At 49.4% G+C, this 22,710-nt stretch overlaps 1 protein-coding gene across 1 annotated transcript; it reads right to left on the bottom strand.

Annotated features, from left to right (window-relative positions):
- Positions 1–2: 2 nt before the first annotated feature.
- On the bottom strand, positions 3–22,503 carry LOC116820755 (malignant fibrous histiocytoma-amplified sequence 1 homolog). The gene is made up of 11 exons (XM_032773444.2): positions 22,410–22,503; positions 20,016–20,895; positions 19,109–19,400; positions 16,557–16,743; positions 13,080–13,270; positions 10,696–11,177; positions 6,763–6,920; positions 5,272–5,431; positions 3,368–3,438; positions 2,196–2,302; positions 3–195 (listed from the first exon to the last, which is right to left on the bottom strand). Exons 1-11 carry the CDS (start codon positions 22,426–22,428, stop codon positions 178–180), a joined length of 2,565 nt encoding a protein of 854 aa, XP_032629335.2. The 5' UTR covers positions 22,429–22,503; the 3' UTR covers positions 3–177.
- Positions 22,504–22,710: the final 207 nt, after the last annotated feature.

Genomic DNA, 22,710 nt, shown 5'->3' with positions numbered 1-22,710 from the left:
TCCAGTGGGTGGAAATTGTTTATTGCACAACACCGCCAGTACACACACTGCAAATAGTGAAATGCATCCTGCTGTACAGAGCACTTAAGAGATTGCTTAGCGTGGTGCTCAACACCACACTAAGAGTCTTGGCTAAAAGGAAGTCCTTCTCAATGGATCTCTCTTGGGCAGGCCCAGTCATTTGTCCAAGATACTCTGAAAGAAGAAAGACCGCGAGTAATTGCAGAGTTGCAGCTTCTGTTGCTAGAAAGCAAAGAAACGAAGTTTAAGCAGCCCAAAGTTTGGGACTATTTGGCTTTGGAGTTTCAGTTCCGAACCCCAAGTTGTCACACTACCAGCCCCAGAGCTCCCCTCGGGCGTGCAAGAGGTACACAGTGCCAGTCCCTGGGGCGCTGACTTGTTCAGTAACAGGGGAAAACAGAATTTGAGTAAAATCAAATAAACCAAACCACAGCCTGGCCCTATAGTGCTGTTCACAGCACAGCATTTCCATCTTCCAAGTGAAAAAGCCAGGGGGGATTGCTGCTTCTATGTGCCAGACTGTGCAGCACACGTTATACTGGGGGTCTCCAAAGCCTGAAGCAAGACCTGCTCCTCTTCACTGACCAATTCAACAGCCACAGTGAGAAGACTTGGAAAAGTGCCTTTAGTGAGTGCGCGTGCAGCTAAGGATGCTCACAGGTGCATCCAGCTCCCAAGACAGCAGGGTTCCCCTTGGTTGGTAATGCAACCAGTGCAGTTCCGCTGGGCAAGAGGGGAGAAGTACACAAGGGGTTCACACCCCACGTGAGACGGCCAAGCTCTGCAGGGGCTCCCAACAGTAGTGGGATTGCTGCCACCTAGAGGCTGCTGAAGCAGCCTCTAGATATTGGGTTCCAAATCACGACGAGGACTTGGGGAGGAAAAGCCACTTCCTTCATTCTCCCCCTTGCCCACAACCAAGTTTTCCTAGTGCCCAGCCCAACTATGCAGGCTGGGAACTGAGAAAAATTATTGGCTGCCCTGGAACAATGACCAAGGGCTGCCACCACACGATGCTTTTACCAAGGGCAGGTTGGGAGCTCGACCATCCACACGGCCATCGGCAGAGTGATGCTGCTACAGTGTTTAACTGCCATTTCTCTTTGCTCCTTATGTAACCCCCATTAACTCAGGCCCTTCACAGGCTCATTGTGTGACAATTCCATGGGAATCTCCATGGAGAGGTAACGCCTTGGAGAAATGAGGCTTTAGAGTATAAACACCTTGGGGCATAATTTCCCTGTCACCCCATATATGCCAATGGTGCTATGATCTAAATAGTGCTTAGTACCGCAAGGATGGGCTCAGATTACACACCGATTACGCATTTAAAGGAATTGACATCTATGGATTTAGAATCTAACATGCCATCGCCCAAGTGCTTTTTATATACATCAAGGACAGGGCTTTCAAAGTCCACCCAGGGATTTAGATGCCCCAAATCCCCATCTATTTTAGAAACCTCAGCCTAAAAATATAGCATCTCAAGTCATTTAGGAATAACACTGATAGACGCAGAAAGACTAATAAGGAAGAGGGACACCGACAGAGAGGCATCCTTCCAGTTAGCTGTATTCCTTAATAAAGAAGGACGAATGCTGAGACAGGATGATTGACATTGGAATCACAGGGTGAGGTTCCATGCTGTGTTATGCAGCCGGTCTGGCTAGATCACATTGCTCTGTTCTGGGCTTCAAACAGATGGGTCTACGAAGCCTATCTGACCAGTGTTCCAAAGTGGGTATCTTCTGACTGGCTCCCTCATTGTTCTAGGACCTGCTCTAATTCCCATTAAAATCAATGGAAAAATTCCATCTATCTATCCCTATGGCCTGATCATCAATGTATCTGAGTGTATCAATCAACAGATCACTACCCCACCTGGGAAGTAGGGATAGGATATTATTTCCATATTACAGATGGGGAACTGAGGCACAAAGAGGCTAAGTGACTTGTCCAAAGTCACCAGGAATCCAGAGCAGAGCAGGGAAGTGAACTTGGGTCTTCCAAATACCAAGTCAGTGCTTTAAACCACTGGGCCATTCTTCTCATTGACCATGATAGGAGCTGACGTGGGCCACCTTAGCACAAGCCCAGCTCCCCACAACAGGAAAAGAACAGAGAAGCCAAAAACCCAGAACAAAACACAAGGAGCAAAGCTGCCGCCAAGTTACCTGGCGATTGACATGGATGCTGCTGGGGCCGAAAGTTGTAGTCCCGTAGCTAGTGACATAATAGTGAGCAGGGGGCGGGGGCTGCAGAACCCCCAGGTCACTTGGAACTGAAAGGAAAGAGAAGGAGACATCAGCCCACCCTGCCACAGTCATGGAGGAATCCCCAACACTCTCCACCCCACTGACCCCCTAAAGTGCTTGACACATTAACTCATCCCTCCTGGCAATGGAGGCAGAGCCTCAGTCGGTGCAAACTGGCATAGCTCCATTGACTTCAGTGTAGTTAGGGTGATTTATACCAGCTGCGCATCTGCCCCAGAATGGGAGAGGCGGATAAGCAGGGACAGCCAAGGGGCCAGCAAGAACTGGCCACCTAGTCACAGTTGTCTTAAGATAAAAGAATGAAAAAAATCTCAGAAAAACTTGGGAGTTTATTAGAAGCAGTTCTTAACACAGAGGAGCTGCCTGTCAGAGATGGATAGTAGGACACCGCATTGTTGGGCCTTCTACAGATGGGGAAACTAAGGGTAAATAGGTTATGTGGGTCAGGGCAGAGCTGGGATTAGAACCCAGGTGTCCCAGTTCCCACGCCTTGTGTTTGTTGTAACCACTGGACCATGCTTATTGTCATGCTTATCTGATTACAGTCGTGCACTTAGAAGACTCAACTGAGATCAGGCTGCTATTGTGCTAGGCACTGTGCAAACATTGCAAATGACAGGCCCTGCCCCAAACAACTTCCTTATGAGCAGAGACACAGAGGAAGTATTAGCATCCCCAGTGTACAGATGGGAAAGCACAGGACAGAAAGATGACTCAGGGTATGTCAGCACAGGGATTAAAAAAAATAGCAGCTGACTCCGGCCTCCGGGGCTGAAAAATTGCAGTGCAGACTTTCAGGCTCAGACTGGAGCCCAAATGTTGGGACCCTGCAAAGAGAGAGGGTTCCAGAGCTCCAGCTCAAGCCCAAATGTCTACACAGCAATTTTTAGCCTTGCGGCCCGAGCCCAACAAGCCTGGCCAGCCGCGGCCATGCCATGGGGCTTTTATCCCTGTGTAGACACATCCTCAGTGACCGCTTGTACAAGGACACACAGGAAATCCTTCTGCCTTCATCTTGTGGGTTAAACTGGCCCCTGTGCAATAGCAGGATTACAACCGTCTGCTCATACCTTTGGGTAAAAGCAGTTCAGTTCGAAACTGATGGCCACATGTTCCACAAGTTTTAATTTCTTCCTTCATCCTTAAAATAAAAAGAAAGGAAAAGAAAAAAACACTAATTAACAAAGCACCACTAAACACCATTACAGCCATGGAAGACTCTGTTCAGAAATGCCCCTTTTGGAATCCCAATTGCTCTTTCTAAAATGTCATGGACAAAAACCAGAAAGAGAAAATGTTTCCCGTGGTCTAAAGGGAGGATTTTGTAGCTGAGGTACTGACTGGGAGCCTGGGGTTTATTCCCAGCTCTGCCATGGGCTTCCTTAGGGACCTTTGCCAAGCCACTTAAAATGAAGATTACATAGCAGCAAATGGAGTTTTTTTGAGATGAACCTCTGCCTATTCCTGCTTGTGGGACTGTAGCAGGGTGGACTCCTGCTCTGGGAGAGAAGGGGTTAAAACAGCCCTGGCAAGGGGCAGTAGCTGGAGCCAGAAGCCTGGGCTGATGGCTGGAGTGGCTGCAGCTGGGGGCCATGCCCCAAACTGAGCCACAAGGCTGTATAAGAAGGCCCGGGGAGGCAGAAGCAGAAAGAGTCTCTCTCTGACTGGAGAGGGAGACAGGCCTGGCTGCTCGGGGACTCACCCAGGGGACCTAGAAGAAGGAAGGGCTGGGGAAAGGCCTTAGGAGCTGGGAAGCCCTAGGCCAGCAACTCCCCAGGCTGCAGGGCCTAATTCTAGGCCTCCAAGGTACTGGGCTTGCAGAGGGGCAGCCGGAGGGCGGGTAAAGGCAGCCAGGCCAAAACCCCTTTGCCTATGATGAGTGGCTGATACTGCAGTCTGCCCCAGGGCGTGGGGGCTAGACAATGACTGCCTCAGTATTGGCTACTGCCCAAAGTGGGGATGGTGGGGTGGGGTTCCCCTGGGAGGGGGGGAGACCTAGTTAAAGGGGCACCGAGGTCCAGGGAGGGGCCGGGGCCAGCAGAGGACAGGTGGAGCACCGGCCTGCAGAGGGCGCTCCGTAGCTGGAATCGAGCTAATTCCCCGAAGCAACCAGCAGGAGGTGCTGTGGGGGTGAGTCCTCATGTTTACAGGGACCAAGGCACCCAGGCCACAAGCCAATGGCAATAGGGGAGTGGGAGTATGCAGAGGTCACTCAAAGAAGGACCACAGTTTTCAAATCGAGGTGTTAATACAGATGTAGGGTCCCATTTCCAAAAGGGCTCAGCGTTGTTCCCATTCAAGTCACCATCAACTTCAAGAGGAACAGAGTTAGGCCAGGCTCAGTGCTTTTGAAAAATCCCACCCATAGTCCATATTTACACACCACAATCAAAGTGCATCAATTTTCAGAAGCACTCAACTCCCAGTGGAGTCAATGAAACTTCAGAGGCACTTTGCTCCTTTGAAAGCCAGTCTGCTTTGGTTTGGATGCCTAAATATGGATTTATGGCCTGATTCAGCAATGATTAGGTGTTGAATTACTTGACTGTCTGGGGCAGGGACTGTCTGTTCTGTGTTTGTACAGCACCTAGCACAATGCGGCCCGTGACCATGGCTTCTAGGAGCTACTGCAATGCAAATAAATAATAAAGTGAAACACACACATAAGTGCTTTACTGCATAGCCATTTACGTGCCCAGTGTTGGACACCCAAGTTTGAAAATTGTGTCCTTAACCTCTTGGTGCTTCTGTTTCCTGTTCTGTAGAATAGGGTTAGTAGTTATTTGATTCACTGGCATGTAGTGAGGATTCAGACCTTTGTAATCTGACTTGCCCTGCTCTGATGGAAGGTATCACAGATAAGCAAAGAATGAGTCTTTTTTAGAACTGATCACCATTTGTCCTGTGGTAGCAGGTGCTCACACCCCACCGCCGGTGTTTCCTGTAGGCAAAACAGGTTAGAGGACATACATACACTGTGTTCTTGCCGTCCACATCTGGCCAGAAAAATTCTGCAGGACATCCTGTCGTTCGACAAGGCGCCTTCATGCACATGTGCAGACCAGGCCACTCCTCTGAGAGCCTCCGGATGATGAAGATGATAGCCATGACAAAATCCCATGTGAACTGGAATTCTTTAGATGAAGAAGGGAAAGAACTGGTTGCTGTTAATCATCACAGTTACCTGGACTGAGTTAGCGCATTTAGACCACAAAGGGTAATGGGTGAGCAAGAGTTACTTGAAGGCTGGGTTACAGGCAACAGTTGCGCCAGCTGGGTTCTTTCTAATTCACCCGGACTAGACACCCTTGAGGAGCAATTTAAAGGTGAACCAAAAAACAGTCCCCAAAAGCCACGTTGTGCCCTTCTTTCCTTATTATTTGTATTGCCGTAACACCGAGCAGCCCCAGGCATAGACCAGAACCCTGGGGTGCTAGGCGCTGTATAAACGGAACAAAAAGATGGTTCCTGCCCGACAGAGCTCATGGCCTCAAACTTTTATTAAGAAGTATTTTTCTGCTTTTATTATCATTACGGTAGCGAGGAGCAGAAAACTGGTAGGCCTATGACACCAAGACACTGAGCAGTTTCGGGGGGGGGGGGAATGTTTAAAACTCTTTTAGGAGGGGATGGTTGTGCCAATCAATGTCTGTGTAACTCGAACATCAAGAAGAGGAGTTCTCTTTGTGAAAGCTTCAATCTGACTCTCCCCTTTGAAGGCTGAGAAAATTCTACCTCCAACATGAACAGGGAAGATGTGATTTGAGGATCTCACTCCTCATTCTAAGGTAAAACATAAAACGGAATGAAAGGGAGAAAAAGAGTTTACTTTGAAAAAGCTCAACCAGATCTTAAATGTGGAATCAGTTTTGTGTCATCCCATTGCATTTATTTTGAGAGAGCCACTGTGGGACCCCAAATTTCATTAAGATCTTGGGAACACCCAAATCTTTAAGAAGTTGGAAGTTCTATTAATCAGGGTTTCCCCAGGTTAGAGAGAGATGCTCCAATGGGACAGGCCAGGGGGAGGAGGGATAGCTCAGTGGTTTGAGCATTGGCCTGCTAAACCCAGGGTTGGGAGCTCAATCCTTGAGGGGGGCCATTTGGGGATTTAGTTGGGGATTGGTCCTGCTTTGAGGAGGAGGTTGGACTAGATGACCTCTTGAGGTCCTTTCCAACCCTGATATTCTATGAAGTCACATGGTTCTCCCTAGGCTAGGGAGCTTCAGAGAGTTCAATGCTTGGACTCACAACCAATCTGTAGCTAACCAAAAGCCAATAAGTAGGAATCATGCTGTACATACATTGGCCCAGCATGCAACACAAGTGCCAGTTTATTTAGGGGGGTTCAGGTGCAGTGCAAGAGAGCAGATGGCAAGTGGACAACTGCCTTCCATTTCCAGGCCTGGGAAGCCAAAGAGAACATACTCAGGAATGAAAACAGTGCCTGGGGTTTCCCTCTCACCTTTTCTTTGCACTGGCTTTCTGCTCCGGAGTTCAATATAACTATAGCCCTTCTGGTTGTTCTCCTTGATCAGCAAGGGTTTGCCACTGCATATGAGCAGGCACGTGACCTTTGCAACCCAGTGGGCCGAGTAGAAGGAGCAAGCTTTCACCATGAGCCTGCAATGAGATTGGAGAGAGACATCAGCCAAAAGATTGAAACAGTTCTGCCTTCCAGCTCCAGTATCATGGAAACTATTTTAAGCCCCACTTACTGCCAAAATATATGTAGCCAACCCCAGGTGGGACAACAATGGGGATTGAACCAGGGACTTCTCATACTGTATTAAAAACATGAGCCTCTACCACTGGAGTGAAAAGGACTGAGTCCCATTACTAGCAGCTGTAGCAGACCCATTAAAAGAGCTGGTTGGGAATTTTTCTACTCAACATGCAGATTCATCGGAACCAAAACTTTTTGCAGAAATGTTCCAGATTCAACAAAACTTTCATCTGCAAAGGTCTTCAGATCCAGGATGGAATTTCAGGTCAAAAAATCAGACCAAGTGCCCAGAATAGTCCAGAGCTCAGGGGTGAGGCAAGTCCCTGGCTTTAATTGATTCAGAGTAGTGTCTTGAACCTGGATCTCCGTATCCCAGATCTGTGCCTTAATCACCATTGGCTAGTCTGGGGTGGAAGGAGCCTCTGTCACTTTTTGCACAACAAATTTTGAAAGGTGTTGGTTTTATTCCACATCAGAACTCCAAAACCTCTAAATTTTTTGCAACAATTGAAATGTTTTCTGGGCTGCCCTACTCATTAACCCAGTGATACTCAGACTGAAGCTCGCAAGCCCCAAGGGGCTCACTCTTTAATGCGTCTCCTGTGTCTCTTTGCAGCACATATTAGAACGCTGTGATTTAATTATTCACCAATCATAGTTATTAACCAATCAGGATGTTTATACTATTTTATTAACCAATTGCAGTTGATAAAATACTAATACTCGGTCAGTCATTTTGCTGAGAGAGAAAGAGAGAGAGAGAGAAAGATTCAGCATCTGCGTGTGTACACACACGCTCACTTAGTATATATTATATAGTATATAATATTTAGTGCATATAAACACACTAGATATTTCTCCATCATACTTTTAAATATGAATATATTGTACTATAGTAAATGAAACAATGAATTCACGCTCCTGTGGCTCTTTTGGGTAATGTTGATCCCTTATTTGACTCCTGAACCACTGAGGTCTGGCACTAACTTCTTCTGAGGATCAGCCACGAGAGGATGACAAAGACTCACATTCTCCTAGTGCAAAAACAATGAGGAGTCCTTGTGGCACCTTAGAGATTAACAAATGTATTTGGGCATAAGCTTTCATGGGCTAAAACCCACTTCATCAGATGCATGGAGTGGAAAATACGGGAGCAGATATAAATACATGAAAGGATGGGAGCTGATGGGAGAGGTCAGTCTAACGAGACAAAATCAATTAACAGCAGGATACCAAGGGAGGAAAAATAATTTTTGAAGTGGCAATGAGAGTGGCATCTCTTACACGCACACAAACTCACTCGTCTCTCCTTCTTCCTGGCTTTTCCTTCCCTTCTAGCCCTGGAAAGGCCAGCAGTCAAAAGCTGCTTCCTAAAGTAAATAGCTGCCCCATGCCTTGGACAGCCTGGGTGCTTGGTACACATTGGGTTGCTAACAATCCCACAGGCAAACTGCATTATTAGTATGGATGGATTCATACATGCATCTTGGGGAGTGCCTCTTCCTGCTTCTCTCACTCTTGATGCAGCAAGATGACACTGATTTGAACAAGCTACCTTGCCAACATGGATCCATTGGGTACAAATCACTTCCTTATGCAGAGATAAGAGACTTTAGAATTGATTGTTGAGTCTGCCATTCATTTTCTGGAAGGGAAGAAATGCCCTGGGCTCTAGTGCACTGTCCAGCGGAGAGGCCCACCTTCCCCACCAGCTGTTGTTAAAACCCCTCAATGCTCTAAAAGCTGCATGAACTGAAGCTTGGTGGCTTATTAATATTTATTGCCAAACCAAGACACTCCACTGCACATGCTTCTCCCTTAGGGAACAGAATGAGAGAACAACCAACAGGTGACAGATGCAGTCAGGTTGCTTAATGCACAACTGGAAGAGACACAGATACTACAATGATGAGTGCAGCATAAAAACCTATACAGTGAGAATAGAATTAGATGTTCCTTTGAACATTGGGGAACCCCAGATCCTGACTGGATGGTATGATATGGCTGATCATTAACTCAAGAGGCGATGAATCCGGATCATGACACATTGTGTCCAAATTCGTCCCCATGACCGGGTGAAGATCAGTGTTTGTGAAGGTTCAAAGACGGGCTACCCTACAGGGTACAAGATCAACTGACCTGCAGGAGGAGGGAAGCTTACAACTTCCTTGTATTACGATGACTCTGACTCTCAGCCTTGCCCTCTCGGCTGTAAGCAGAGATCCGCCAGACAGGTAAATAGCTGCATTTGTTTTTTTTCTGTGCTTACTCACAAGTCACAGGCAGCCAGACTCACAGGGGAAGGCAGTAACCCAGCAAGTCACCCAGGACTGTCTGAGCTCATGAGGCTAAGTAGAAGATGCACTCCTTCACCACGGCATCCGCAGTTTGGTTTTTCCCCCACAAAAGGGATGATTCCAAGGAGCTCACGCTAGGTAGAATGGCTGCCCTGTGGAATTAGTTTGGGTGTGCTAGGCCATTGTGAAAGAGAATACAGCTCAGAAAATGGGATTATGAAAGTGTCCTCCCAGTTTCCCTGTTCTCCCCTCCACAATGCTCCCTGCAGTTACTTTGTGCAGCAATTCTAGGCACTAATAGATGGCTTAGCGGACCCATAAAGGCAGGACACCAACACTCCAGAGTACCCACCTCCCAGCACAAATCTCCACATTCATGTGGTTTGCCCACTCCCGGCTGTCAGGATTACTGGGACCAGGGCCAGCTGCAAAGGGCACCATGAAACAGGGCACTCACCGGTGGTGGAAAGCAGAGAGACGCGGCCCCAGCCCGCTTCGCTTCCCTTGCCCCGGCCCCAGCCATGTCACTCAGGTTGGGGAAAGGACCGCCACGGATGTCACCGGCGGCAGGAAGCGGAGCACCGTGGCTGGGAGCTGGCGGAGTAGAGCCAACTGGGCCCGAGGCAAGGAAAGTAGTGCCAGCTGCTCCCAGCCCCCAGCTAATCCCCCGGGCCATTCTGGGCCTGTGGGGCCCCCAAAAGTGGCCCCCCACAGTTCCTTCCTCCAAGACCCTGAGGGGAGAGGGAGACCTGAGGCCCCACACAGCCCACCTGTGGGGGGGCTGCATAGGGCACCCAAATAGCTAGGGACATCCCTGACTGGGACACCTGAATGGACAGAAATAAAGCCATAGGGGGGCACGTCACCAAAACAATATGCAATGACTTACACTTGCAACGCCAATCAACACAAATGGGAACCAAGCAGTATGAATCCCTGGGCAGTACACTGCTAAGATGCCCTATTATTAATAATTAATATGACAGTAGCACCTGCAGGCCTCAGTTGAGTTCATAACCCTGTTGGACCAGATGCAGTACACACCCAAAGAGATTTCCACTCTCAGCAGACAGAGGGAGAATTATTCTACCCATTTCACAGATGGAGAACTGAGGCTTGGAGAGATGAAGTGATTTGCCCAAGGTCACACGGAGAGTCTATGAATTAAGCCCAGATCTCGAGGCCCAGTCCAGGGCCTTAACCACTAGGCCAACCTTCCTTTTGATCACTATGAATTGTGTTTGTTTATACCAGTACCAATGACATGCTTCCCAGATAGACAGGAAGGAATGATCCCTGCACTGACAGGCTCCCCAGCTCAGGATATGCAGCCAGGCAGCAGCACATGGCTAACACAAGTAGGCTGGCTCATTACCTTTGGAAGAAGCCCTCTGGGATCTCAGGTGAGAAGTAAGCCCGGATATGGAGATCCTCCGGATGATCTCCTCCCCACCTCTCAGAAACCTCCTCGCTCTGGTTGAGATACGTGGGAAACAAGTAATAAGCCTCGCTGCAGTCCTGCGTTGTTTCCCACAGCTTCCCTGGCACAAACTCCCTGGCCCCTGGGTTGAGGTCCTTGGCATTCCTCACCTCCAGGCAGATCTCAAAGTGCTCTAGAAGGCTGAACAGCTTCCCCTTCTTGGCCTTGTGCCCCACCATCTCCTCAAAGATGTCCCTCATCCCTTCTGAGTAGAGCTGGTGCTTGACCAAGGCTCGCATGGCCCGCTGGCACAGCATGGCCTTCGACTTGAACGTCCACACCCAGTTGGACTGGTCTCGAATGGTAGCGTGTTCTCCCACCAGCAGGTCCACGGAGATGCTCTCCAGCTGCTGCACCAGGCGATATCTAACAAGAATCTGAACGGGAAGAAACAAAAGCTCAGTGAGCCAGGGAAGAATTCAGTAATGGATGCAGTTTTGCTTAGGTACTTACAACATTCACATCACCACTTTATCTGGAGGTCTCATAGTCTTTATTGTATCTGTCCTCACAACACCCATGAGGGAGGGAAGTGCTCTAATCCCCATTTTATACATTGGCAACTGAAGCCCAGAGAAACTAAGCAGCTTGTCCAAGGTCACAGAGGAAGCCTGTAGACGAGCAGGAATTGAACCTGGTTCTCCCAAGTCCTCAGCTAGCATCCTATCCTCCCTCCTAGCCTCATCTCCCAGCAACACAAGAGGCACAAGGCTCCTCCAGCAATTGCAGGGAAGGGGACCAGGGCCCATCTACACAGCGCACACCAGAACAAGGAAAACAGAGGCCGTAGTTGAACTGAGTTGAAAAGGACTGTAGCTGGGTGGTTATCCACTCCTGCCCTTCAGGGCTTAAAACAGCCCAGGAGAGGGCTGTAGCTAGGGCAAGAAGCCTGGGCTGATTGGGGGAAAGCAGGCTCAGCTGTGGCCATGTCCCAATCAGGCCCAGCTAGCCTCTATAAAAGGCTCTGAGCCAGAAGTGCAAACAGTCTTCCTCTGCCTGTAGAGGGAGAAGGGCCTGGCTGCAGGGAACTAGAGCCAAGGTACTTGAGTGGAGCAGGGCTGGGGAAAGGCAGAGGGGCTGGGGAGCTCCAGCCTGGAAAGGTCCAGGCTGTGGCCTAGCGCAAGGCCAATAAGTACTGGGGGTTTCAGAGGACAGCCCAGGAGTAGGCCAAGGCAGCAGGTCCAAACCCTCCTTGCCAGTGATGAGTAGGCTGATATTGCAGTCTGCCCCAGGGTGCAGGGGCTAGACAATGACTGGCAGTAGCCATATACTGAGGTGAGGTGGGGATAGTGGGTGGGGGTTCTCCAGGGAAGGGAGACCCTGAGAGAAAGTGGTTACTACTTGGGGGCAGCACCCCAGCTAACAGGGCACCAGGGTCCAGGGAGGGACACAGAGGACAAGTGGATCACGGGCCTGCAGAGAGCTCTCCTGGCTGTCAGTGAGCTAGTTCCCAGGACAACCAGCAGGAGGCGCTGCAGGGGTGAGTCCACACTCTACAAGGATATTTTTAAAAAGGGGGTCGGGGAGGAGAATCTGAATCAGAGGCATTCATTCGCTCTTCAGGATATGTTCAATGGCTATTGGATGGCTCCAAGAGACTGAGGAGAGGATCATCTAAGCCAGGTTGGTACGAGCAGGGTCTAAACTGTATTGTTAAATTTATTCACCAAAATCTGGGTTAATGTACTATATGTATTGTGACTTTTAAGCCAAACTTTGTGTTTGTGGATAATCTAAGCACTATAAGGAAAAAGTGGCTGTACATCTGCGTAATCTGTGTATTATATAATTTCAGCATGAGCTTTAATAAAATGTTGAAAGCTGCTGGCTGTGAAGATGAATAAGAGGCCTCAGTCCAGTTCCTAGTAGACAGTGTCCACATCAGAGGTTAGACCAGGAGACTGGAATTAAAGACTCGTAGGTTCTATTCCAGTCCGTGATTTGCAGCATAACCTTAGGTATTTTGCTTCCATTTACCTATAATGCAGGCTCTCTCACACATAACTGTTAGGCGTAACTGATTGCTTGCAAAGTCCTTTGAGAAACCCAGCTGACTGGCCTTTGCAAGAGTACAATCATATCTGAGACTTGCCCCAGAAACTGAGGCATGGCTGGAGAGCAAAATAAGGCTTATTCTTTCCAAACCACCCATCACTCTTGTGCCTGGACAATGGCATGCAAGGTGGCACGAAACAGAACATGCAGGGAGGCAGGACGCTGCTTCCCAGAGAAATAACCTGGTCATGGAGAGAGGGTTCTACAGGTACTCATGCACTCACCTTGAACATGGTTATCAGAAAGGCGGGCCGGAGAAAGACTGTGCTTTCCAACTGCTTAATTTCTTCATACCATATAATCAGCCCAATGCGGTGGAGGTATCTCAGGATGTCCTGGAAAAGCTCTGTGCCCAGATGGCTCAGGTGCTCTCGGCGGGTGATTTCACAGAGTAAGTGGTTGAGGTCCATCATGCCTAGAGAGAACAGGATCACATGGAAATGACTAACACAGGGTTTCAAACAGCAGCTGAAATGTCAGTGAGTGGGGGCTGGCCCAACATGGAATCCTAAAAGGGCCAATGTACATCAATGCTAACACCCATGGCTTAGGGTGACCAGATGTCCCGATTTGAGAGGGACAGTCCCAATTTTTGGGTCTATCTTATATAGGCTCCTACTTTCCCCCACCCCTGTCCTGATTTTTCACACTTGCTGTCTGGTCACCCTACCATGACTTGGCAAATCCCACTCCAGGTCAAAAGTGACTTCTAGCAGAACTGGACACAGGAATCCCAAAGTACAGGGGAAGCTGAGTGTCTTTATCTGCATGACAGTACCCAGGGTGGTTGTCTAACTCTCAGCTATTTCACTGCAGGGCTATGGTAGGAGTGTTCAGAATAAGCCAGAGGTAAGTAGATATGCACACAGACATGTACCAGGCTCTCTGAAAAGGTTACTGAAATACACAGACCACCCTGTTATAGACCTAGTCTGAAAGTCCCTACTCAGACTAATAGCTCCACTGAAGTCTAACCATTTACATGGGGAATGCAGGATCTGGCCCGCTTTGGCTGTCCACTGCCAATACGTTCCTCTAAGGAACTTAATGCAGCTCACTCTAGCCCAATGTAAATAAGAATGGACTTATTTACTCCCAGCGAACACAGCATGGAGACTCATCATCTGGGCTGCGACTCTTCCCCTTAATCCACACAATGCAGGAAGAGAAAATCCACACAAGAGGAACAGCGCCTGGAGCGCTGAGATAGCATTTCAGCCTAACTTCTATTGGCTCAACCTACAAGAGCCAGGGGGATGTCAGAAATAGGAGCAGGCACAGGAAAGATCTACGCAGCAGCCAGGAGATCCTGTCTGCCTCCAGAATCTCCAGTTGCTCATTATCTCTAGAGCCTCTTTAGGTCTAGGCTAATGCAAGGTGGGCTATTTTAGAACATAACTAGGACGGCCATGTGTAGGGATAGTGCTAGAAGCAGCAGAGCTCCTTGGTTACTAGACATCCAGTGAAACTGCAGCCCCCATCGTGCTGAGACAAGAATAATTAGAAGACAGAATTGACTAGATATATGGTTAAATACTAATGCGCTGCTCTGCAAGAGAATGAGGTTTGCGTCCCAATCTCTCGCCCCCTAACTGTGCAGCACCTGGAACCATAGGCAGCAGGTTTGTATAACTTTTGGTGGTGCCCAAAATGGTGGTGCCTCCCCTTCCCTGCTCCTGCCCTGTAAGCTGATATAAAATGAAGCTACAACACGTCAGCACCACAAGATTACACGGGTCAATTAAAAGTGGAAAGTCAGAAGCAGCACTTGCCTGTTTCAATATACGGTATTATATTTTGTTGCACCTGTTGTGACAAAGTGGGAATGTTCTTAATGTTTTCTCTGAATACTGTGTGGGTGCTTCAATTTCCCCTGCAAGGTGCCAACTGAAGGTGTCATGGACAAATATCAGGTGGCCTCCTTGTCCAGAAGAGAGAGACAGGCTAGAGGAGGGAGTGTCAGTTTGGAGCTGGCTGGGAAATGGGGGAGAGGCCCAGAACTTGAGTCTATGCTCCCCACCCTCCAAAATGGACCTGACTGAGGGGTCCTGTTTTCTGTACCTACAAGCTCTGTTTTAGACGGTGTTCCTGAGGTCTAATAAACCTTCTGTTTTACCGGCTGGATGAGAGTCACGTCTGACTGCAGAGTTGGGGTGCAGAGACCTCTGGCGCCCCCAGGACCTGCCTGGGCACTACTCGACCTGCGGAATAGCGGCACAGCGTAGAAGGCATGCTGCATGGCCTCCTTGAGGCTATGACCCAGGAAGGTGTAAGCTTCTTGCCCTGGAGACAGTATGCTCAGAGAGAGGAGGCCCCCCCAGAGTCCTGACTGGCTTTGAATGCAGTAGTTCCAAAGCATCCCAGCATCCTCTTCCACACCATGCGCTTCCCGGAAGTCCACACAGGCACTGACACTCCCTTCTCTGGCCTTTGTCTCTTTCCCAGGCATTAGGAGGCCACCTGATCTGTTTGTTCTCCAACACCTTCAGTTGGCACCTTGCAGGAGAGCAGCCCAGACCATCAGTTGCCCAGAGACAGGGTTTCGGCCATTCTCTGTGCAGACGGCATCACACTGGCATTCTAGGGCTCTACAACAATCACACACTCTTATCCCACCATCTAGATCCTTGAGAAATGCAGAGGGGAAACTGAGGCACCCACACAGTATTCAGAGAAAACATTAAGAACATTCCCCCTTTGTAACACCTGTATATGTTGAAGGGCATAAAATAATCAAGTATTGTGCTAAACACAATGATACTCCAAACTGACCACCAAATTTAAGTTGCACGTTTTTCCCCTCAAGTGAGGGCTCTGGGGTGGGGCTAGGGGGTTCACAGTGCAGGAGGGTGCTCAGGGTTGGGGTGCTTGGGGCGCAGGCTCTGGGGTAGGGCAGGGCTGGGGATAAGAAACTTGGGATGCAGACAGGCTGCCCCAGGGCTAGGGTCAGAGAGGACTTCTCCCCCCCTCCCCTTACTGGCAGCAGCAAGCTCCAGGGGAGGGACCCCTCCTCTCCCCCTTTCCCCCCCGCAGTACACTCACTCTGCACCACAGTAACTGCACATGCTCCTAGGGACTATTTCAGGTCCAGAAAGTCCACTTGCCTCCCCTATGGTAGATACCGGGTCAGGAGGGCAGTTGCCATCACTTGTGGCCTCCCCTGCTGCTGCCCGTGGGTGCCAGGGAGGCGGGAGAGAAACTCCCAAGTACGTGTGCCTCCTTCCGCCTCCTCTCTCCCTCTTCCCCTCCCCCGGTGCTCCAAGAGGCTGCCGGCCACTGATCTCTATAGCCTTAGGCAGAAGCAGCACAAAACAAGGGAGAGAGGCACTGGCTGTTTTCTTTCAGGTAAGGAAGCTCCGAGGCGGGGGCAGGGGAGAAACCCAGCTCCAAATATTGGTGGAGCACAGCCCTCAGCCTTGAATATTCCTGGTGCTTGAGCACCTTAAGCCCATATAAGCTGCTGCCCCTGCCTGGAACTGCTACAGACCACTACCTGCTTAGCTCCTAGACTGAATACGGTGTTGAATCTCTGAACTGCCAACACGTCTCCAGTGGAATAGGGAGTTTATTGGGCACCAGAGGGAGCCCTTGGCCAGCCCTCCTTAGCCAAAAAGATGATGGCTGTGGGGCATAGGACCCCTAAAGCAGTGAACTCAGTGAGGAAGGGTGGCGGGGAGAAGAGAAGATCTATTGATATGTACCATAGTCTGTGGTCTCCTCACTCTGCACAATATCTACAATTGCAGCTTCCACTTCCTTATAGATGGGGGGCAGCACTCGGATAACATTAGGAAATATTTCTTCATTCTTGACGTGCTCCAAAATAGTCGTTTCAAGTTTTTTAATATCCCAGTAATCAGTGCAATTGACGGGAACAAGGTTTAAAATCTGGAACGAAAGAAAAACAGTTCAAACAGCGCTCTGTTACTACAGAAGACTCAGGGTGCATGGTCCAGCTGGAACGGAGCAGGGATTTAGTTTCTATATAGCACCCTTTTTCCTATATACAGGATCAGGGCCGGTGCAACCATTTAGGTGGCCTAGGCAGTGATCTAGGGCACTGGGATTTGGGGGGCGCCATTTTCTTTGGCAGCGACCACGGTGGCCAGATCCTCGGCTGCCCCAGTCGCCACCAGCATTTAGGCAGACGGGGCTGGGGCAGGGGAGCGCAGGGAGGGCCACCTGCAACAAGTGTGGGGGAGGGCAGCATGCAGGGGAAATCCTCACCCCAACTCACCCCTGCCCTGCCTCCTATCTGAGCATGCTGTGGCTGCTTCACTTCTCCCACCTCCCAGGCTTGTGGCGCCAATCAGGAGACAGGAGAAGTGAAGCAGCCATGGCATGCTCGGGGTGCTCGTGCACGGAGCAGAGGTGAGTTGGGGCGGGGTGCCTCAGGGTGCGGGTGGGGAGCTGCCACAAGGAAGGCACCTCAGGGTGGAGGAGGGTAGCTGCCGTGGGGTTGGGGGTGCCTCAGGTTGTGGGGGATACGTTGGGGAGCGCAAGGTGGAAGTTGCGCCTAGGGTGCGAAACATCCTTGCACCAGCCTTGTACAGGATTATACCATTTTTTGATTAAATGCAGTTAAAAGTAGTTGCAGGCACTAAGCTTGCCCTGGAGCTGTCCCCACTCCTGGCCAGTTGTTGTGATTTTACAATCACACTTGCCTATATACTGTTTTTAAATGTTTCTCTCTCTCTTGCTACTGTGCAAGAGACCCACACAAACAGGGGAAACTGACTGACTCTACACAAGAACCAGGGAAACTGACCAGACAGAATATTCAACTGATGAAAAGCTGATGAAGTAAGTGCATGTTAAAAGCTATAAATAAGACCTTTTTGAAAAAAATCAGAGAAATGGAGGAAAAAATAGCTCTTCCCATGTGTTACTGTTGGTAGTATTAAAGCACAATGCAGCAAAAAACCGTGCGGAAAGACTACAGAAGGCAGAAAAGCGAACCACAGGTCATACGTCTAGCTCAGGGGTAGGCAACCTATGGCATGCATACCGCAGGTGGCACGCGAGCTGATTTTCAGTGGCACTCACACTGCCTGGGTCCTGGCCACCTGTCCGGGGGGGCTCTGCATTTTAATTTAATTTTAAATGAAGCTTCTTAAACATTTTAAAAATCTTATTTACTTTACATACAACGATAGTTTAGTTCTATATTATAGACTTATAGAAAGAGACCTTCTAAAAACTTTAAAATGTATTACTGGCACGCGAAACCTTAAATTAGAGTGAATAAATGAAGACTCGTCATACCACTTCTGAAAGGTTGCCGACCCCTGGTCTAGCTCAAGCCCGGACAGCATGTACTAATACATAAACGGTACCACAGTCCTCTTCAGGTGGTGACCAAAGCCAAATGCTGACATTTTTTGGTGGCTTGTGGTGGTGGTGGGTGTTGTGTTAGTCATTTATAATGGTGTTAAGCAGCTAGTAATCATGGGCTGAGAAGGAGGATTTCCCAATGGTTAGCGTGCTGGCCTAGGACTTGGAAGACCTAGGTTCAGTTCCCAGCTCTGTCACAGCTTTCTCTGTGACCTTGGGCAAGTCATGTCATTCCTCTGTCTCTCAGCTCCCCATCTGTAAAATGGGGATAATTGTACTTCCCTACCTCCTAGGAGTGTTGCAAGGATTAATATTAGAGATTGCTCCTACTGCACAGGGCCCATATAGGTACCTTAGATAGATAGCAGTGTCCCAGAGGGATCTAATTTCATGGGAAAAATAAGCAGCAGACACAGGAGCACTTTGAATGATTCTGTTTCCATAAAGATGTCCCCAAGAACAAGAGATGGGTGAGAGGGAATAAAAGAGAAACACATAATGTGTCAGGGGAGAAACAAAACAAAAATGATTTCTTAATACTAGAGCAGGCTGGACAGAATATTTTAAACTCTTAATTTGACAAAAAATGATGAATTTTGATGAAAAAGTGGGGGAGGAGTCAAAATTTGTTGCTAAATATTTCCCCCATCCTCCTCTTTTTTTGTCCATCTTGTTTTTAAATAAAGCAGCTCTAATAATACAGATTTCCACAAAATTCACCATATAACGGCTCTTTGTAGCCTGAGGGTACCCCGGTGATGGGCTCACGATCCAGAGATTAAATTAAAAGCAGATACTTAGTTAACCTCCCTGGGGCTGAGCACTATAAGCTCCTTGGAGAAGGGACCGAGTCTCCTATTGGCCTGTACAGCATTGTGCACACCAGTGGTGCTGTGTAATAGCCAACCAATAGCCCTACAGTCAAGGTGCAGCTCTCCATCTCCTTCAGTCTGTCCCACTGGTCCACGTAGAATTCAGACTCCTCACTGCTTTCCAGGTTGTTGATGAAGTGGGTGAGGTTTGCCCTCCTTTCCTCCAGCATGGCCTGGATCTTGCTCATGATGTCCCGCTTCTTTAACTCCACTTCCTCCTCAGTGCAGCAGTCTGTGTGGGTTCCCACAGGCAGGACCACGGAGTTTGGGACTCGCATGAAGAGGTTATTGATCCAGAAGCCAACTAGCTCCTGGAAGATGTCATTATTGAGCTGGTACCTGAAAAAAAATGAAATCAATCAAACCAACTCTCAGCCAGTTACTATCAGTGTAGGGTGTGTCAATGTGCCCTGGGGGTCATCCTGAAGACTGAACACAGCGCTGCCATAGTAAAGAGCATACATCTCTACAGCTTGAGCTAAAGGACTGTCTCCTCTAACTGGGGTCTGTAGCAGACTCGTTTCCCTCTGTGGACAAGGCAGAGAAGAGGACAACATACACTGGGTTATCTCAACACCTTCCTCTAAAACAGCTGGTGTTGGATACATGAGACTGGATGATCTTTCTATAGGCATGGCCCAACTGGTACAGACTCATACATTCCATGATCAGCACTAGATGCAGCGGCTGTTCAGTGGCTTATGTAAAAGGAGTTTGATCTCCATCCAAGGGGCTGGCAGTCTCATTGCAGAGAGGGCAGGCAGCATGCTTAGTGGATAGGACATAGGACTGCACCTTGGGAGCCCTGGGTTCTATCCCCAGTGCCACTGACGGACCTTGGCCATGTCACTTCCCTGCGCCGTGCCTGTGTTTCCCCCGCCCACAAACACACCGTGGCTGTCTGAGCTGGTTAGATTGTGAGCTCTTCAAACAAACCCATTGCATAACACTTACTTCTGGAAGTTAATGACCAGGATGACGAGCGCCTGTGGGGTGATGAACACATGGTGGGTCACATAGTACTCCAGCTGCCCAGCAAAGTCCCAGAAGAGAAAAGTGAAGTCCTGGATGTGGAATTCGCTAATCTCAATCCCAACTGTTCGCTCCTCCTCAGACACCAGAACCACTTGCCTCTGCTTCAGGCTCTTACAGATAGTGGATTTTCCTGCCAGTGAGGCTCCCAGAAACATGGTCTTCACCCTCCTGTCTTCCTCCCCTTGGCAGTTCTGCAATTGGCTGAAATAGCTCAGGATCTGCTGGATGCCCCCAGCGCAGACTTCGTTGGGAGGCTGCTGCAGTGGGTTCCCATGTGCCTTGAACATCTTCAGCGGCCTCCCTTCGAACAGCTCCCTGGGGAGCTGGCGCAGCATGTTATTCTGCACATAGAGCTCCTGTAAACTCACCAGCTCCAGGACAGCTTGGGGGACAGCTCGGAACAAGTTGTTGGACAGGTTGAGGTACTGGAGGCTGCTGCTGCAGGTGGCCAAGTCCTTGGGCAAAGCACTGAGGCGGTTGTTGTTCAGCCGCAAGTGTTGAAGCCTGGGAAGACAGGAGAAGATCCCCTCCGGGATGACCCGGATTTGGTTCTGATTCAGTTCCAACTTCTCCAGGTGGACCAGGCTCTGGATTTCCTTGGGGAAGTCCGCGATCTCATTCTTGGACAAGATCAGCTTTCTCAAGTTGCCAAGCTTTGAAATCCCAGGGATGTGTTTCAGCTTGTTCCGGTCCAGGTTCAGGCTCTCCACTCTGGGGTCCTGCAGGACCGCAGGAGGCAGCACTCTGAGCCTCATCGTGGAGAGAGTCACTTTCCTCACGCAGTCATCTTGCTCCTGACCTAATGGATGGAAGAGATCATGACAGCTTGTGAGCTGGATTTCTGAGAGTGCTCCCACTGCGCTCACGCCTGGAAATCTGGCTGCTCATTTGGGGACCTGAAAGGAACATGTTGGTGGCCGAGCTCCTTTAGCCCCACGTTCATGTAACACTTTTCATCCCTGAGGCTCTTAAAGCCCACCACAAACTCTAAAGGATCATTTACACATCAATGAAACGCGGCTGCTGCTGTAGCAGTGAAGCATGGGAGCTGTTTTAGAAGCACACAGACAGTACCGGCACTGCACCCCTTACACAGCACAACAACAGGCTAGAAGAGGAAGTGAATATTGTGTCTGATTGAAGCTGCAAGAGGAAGGTGAGGAGGCAGAGTAGAACTGCAGGGCTGGAAGAGATCACAAGAGGTCATCTAGCCCAGCCCCCTGTGCTGAGGCTGGGCTAGACCATCCCTGACAGGTGTTTGTCCAATCTGCTCTTACAAACTTCCAAGGACAGGGATTCCACAACATCCCTTGGAAGCCTACTCCAGAGCTTAAATTACCTGACTTGAAATTTGATAGGAGACAATTTTAGAGAAGCCATACTCTCTCCCTCAAAGTGCCAGGGGATCTTTCACACCAATAGCTCAGGGTCCCCCGGGCAATTGGCTCAGGGCTGACTCAGCGAGAAGTGCTACATACTGAGTCACTAATGGGTTTCCCCTCAGGGAACTACTGAGCCAACCCACTCTCTTTGTTGGCAAAAGAGGATCACAGCATAGGCACACCACTACAGCTGTAGCCAGCTAGATGTATTCATGGCTCAGTGGTCAGGAGACAAGTTCAGGACCTTCCCTCACGCCCTCGCTGCCCTTGAAGTCTAGGAACCCCCAGGCAGATTTAATGGGATGCCCAGGGGGTATCCTTGTTACAGACACAAGGAGTGGCAGCTTGGGAACTGCAGAGGGACTAGCATTGTGAGCAGAGGGGTCTGGGTGGGAGGACCAGCTGGGTGAAGGACCACCCCCGAGGACTCAGAGGGATTAAACCCCTCAAGCAGAAGCCTAGCTGGCCATCCCCAGCCCAAATAGGAAGGGTAGTTACAGCAGAGGAGTAAATGCTGGGGGAGGGATCTCCACATGGGCAGAGAGGGCTGTTCTAAGCCAAAGTAAACAAGACCAACTTCTCCATTCTGCTTCCTGTCTAGGCCCATGGCTGTAGTTCATCCTCGCACACAGCTTGGAGCTCAGGAGCTGAACTCAAATTACTCTCCCCACAGTGCAGAACCTTGGGAGGTCTCACCCTTCACTGAAAAAGAACTAACACACCTTCCCCCTTCCCACCACATCTTCCTCTCTCTAGCCCCACACAGGGCAGAGAAAATACATCTGCCTCTCCCCATTTTCCCATACACACCCCTCTGCTGGGGCAGTCTCTGAAATACAAGGCAAATCTATCTCACTTTCTCCCTCCCTCCCCTACAAGGTGTTTAGGGCTGGGCAGCAGCAGTAGGGGAAGGGGGTTGCTTGCTACTCACAGACTCTGTGCTGGGCCATCCTGTCCCTTCCTGCCTGCAGCAGCTGCAACAGCTGGATCCTTTCTGAAGCTCAAACATGCCTTCTGCAGTTCCCTCCTCCTTTGGAAACGTTGTTTCAACCCCTCCCTCCTCCACCCTAGAAGGTGATTTCAAAATCTCTGTATCATCCTTCTTGCATAAGGCACAGTGAGAAGGAATTGGGTATTCATTAGTACACAGTGAAAAGAGAGATTCCCTTGAGATCCCAGCTGTTCACTTCCAGCAGGTTCCAATTATTAGGGACTGCAGGTAAAGGTGTTGG

Source organism: Chelonoidis abingdonii, chromosome 4, assembly GCF_003597395.2.
Source record: "Chelonoidis abingdonii isolate Lonesome George chromosome 4, CheloAbing_2.0, whole genome shotgun sequence".
Lineage (NCBI taxonomy): Eukaryota > Metazoa > Chordata > Testudines > Testudinidae > Chelonoidis > Chelonoidis abingdonii.
The sequence above is the reverse complement of the archived record's forward strand: the minus strand, read 5'-3'. Positions and strand labels throughout refer to the sequence as shown.

Excerpts from the sequence above, each read along its gene's own strand:
- LOC116820755 (XM_032773444.2), bottom strand. Across the intron at positions 13,271-16,556 it reads TGAGGAGACCACAGACTATG|GCATGATGGACCTCAACCAC; the intron begins GTACATATCAAT and ends TGTTCTCTCTAG. Across the intron at positions 3,439-5,271 it reads GTGGACGGCAAGAACACAGT|GATGAAGGAAGAAATTAAAA; the intron begins GTATGTATGTCC and ends TTTTATTTTAAG.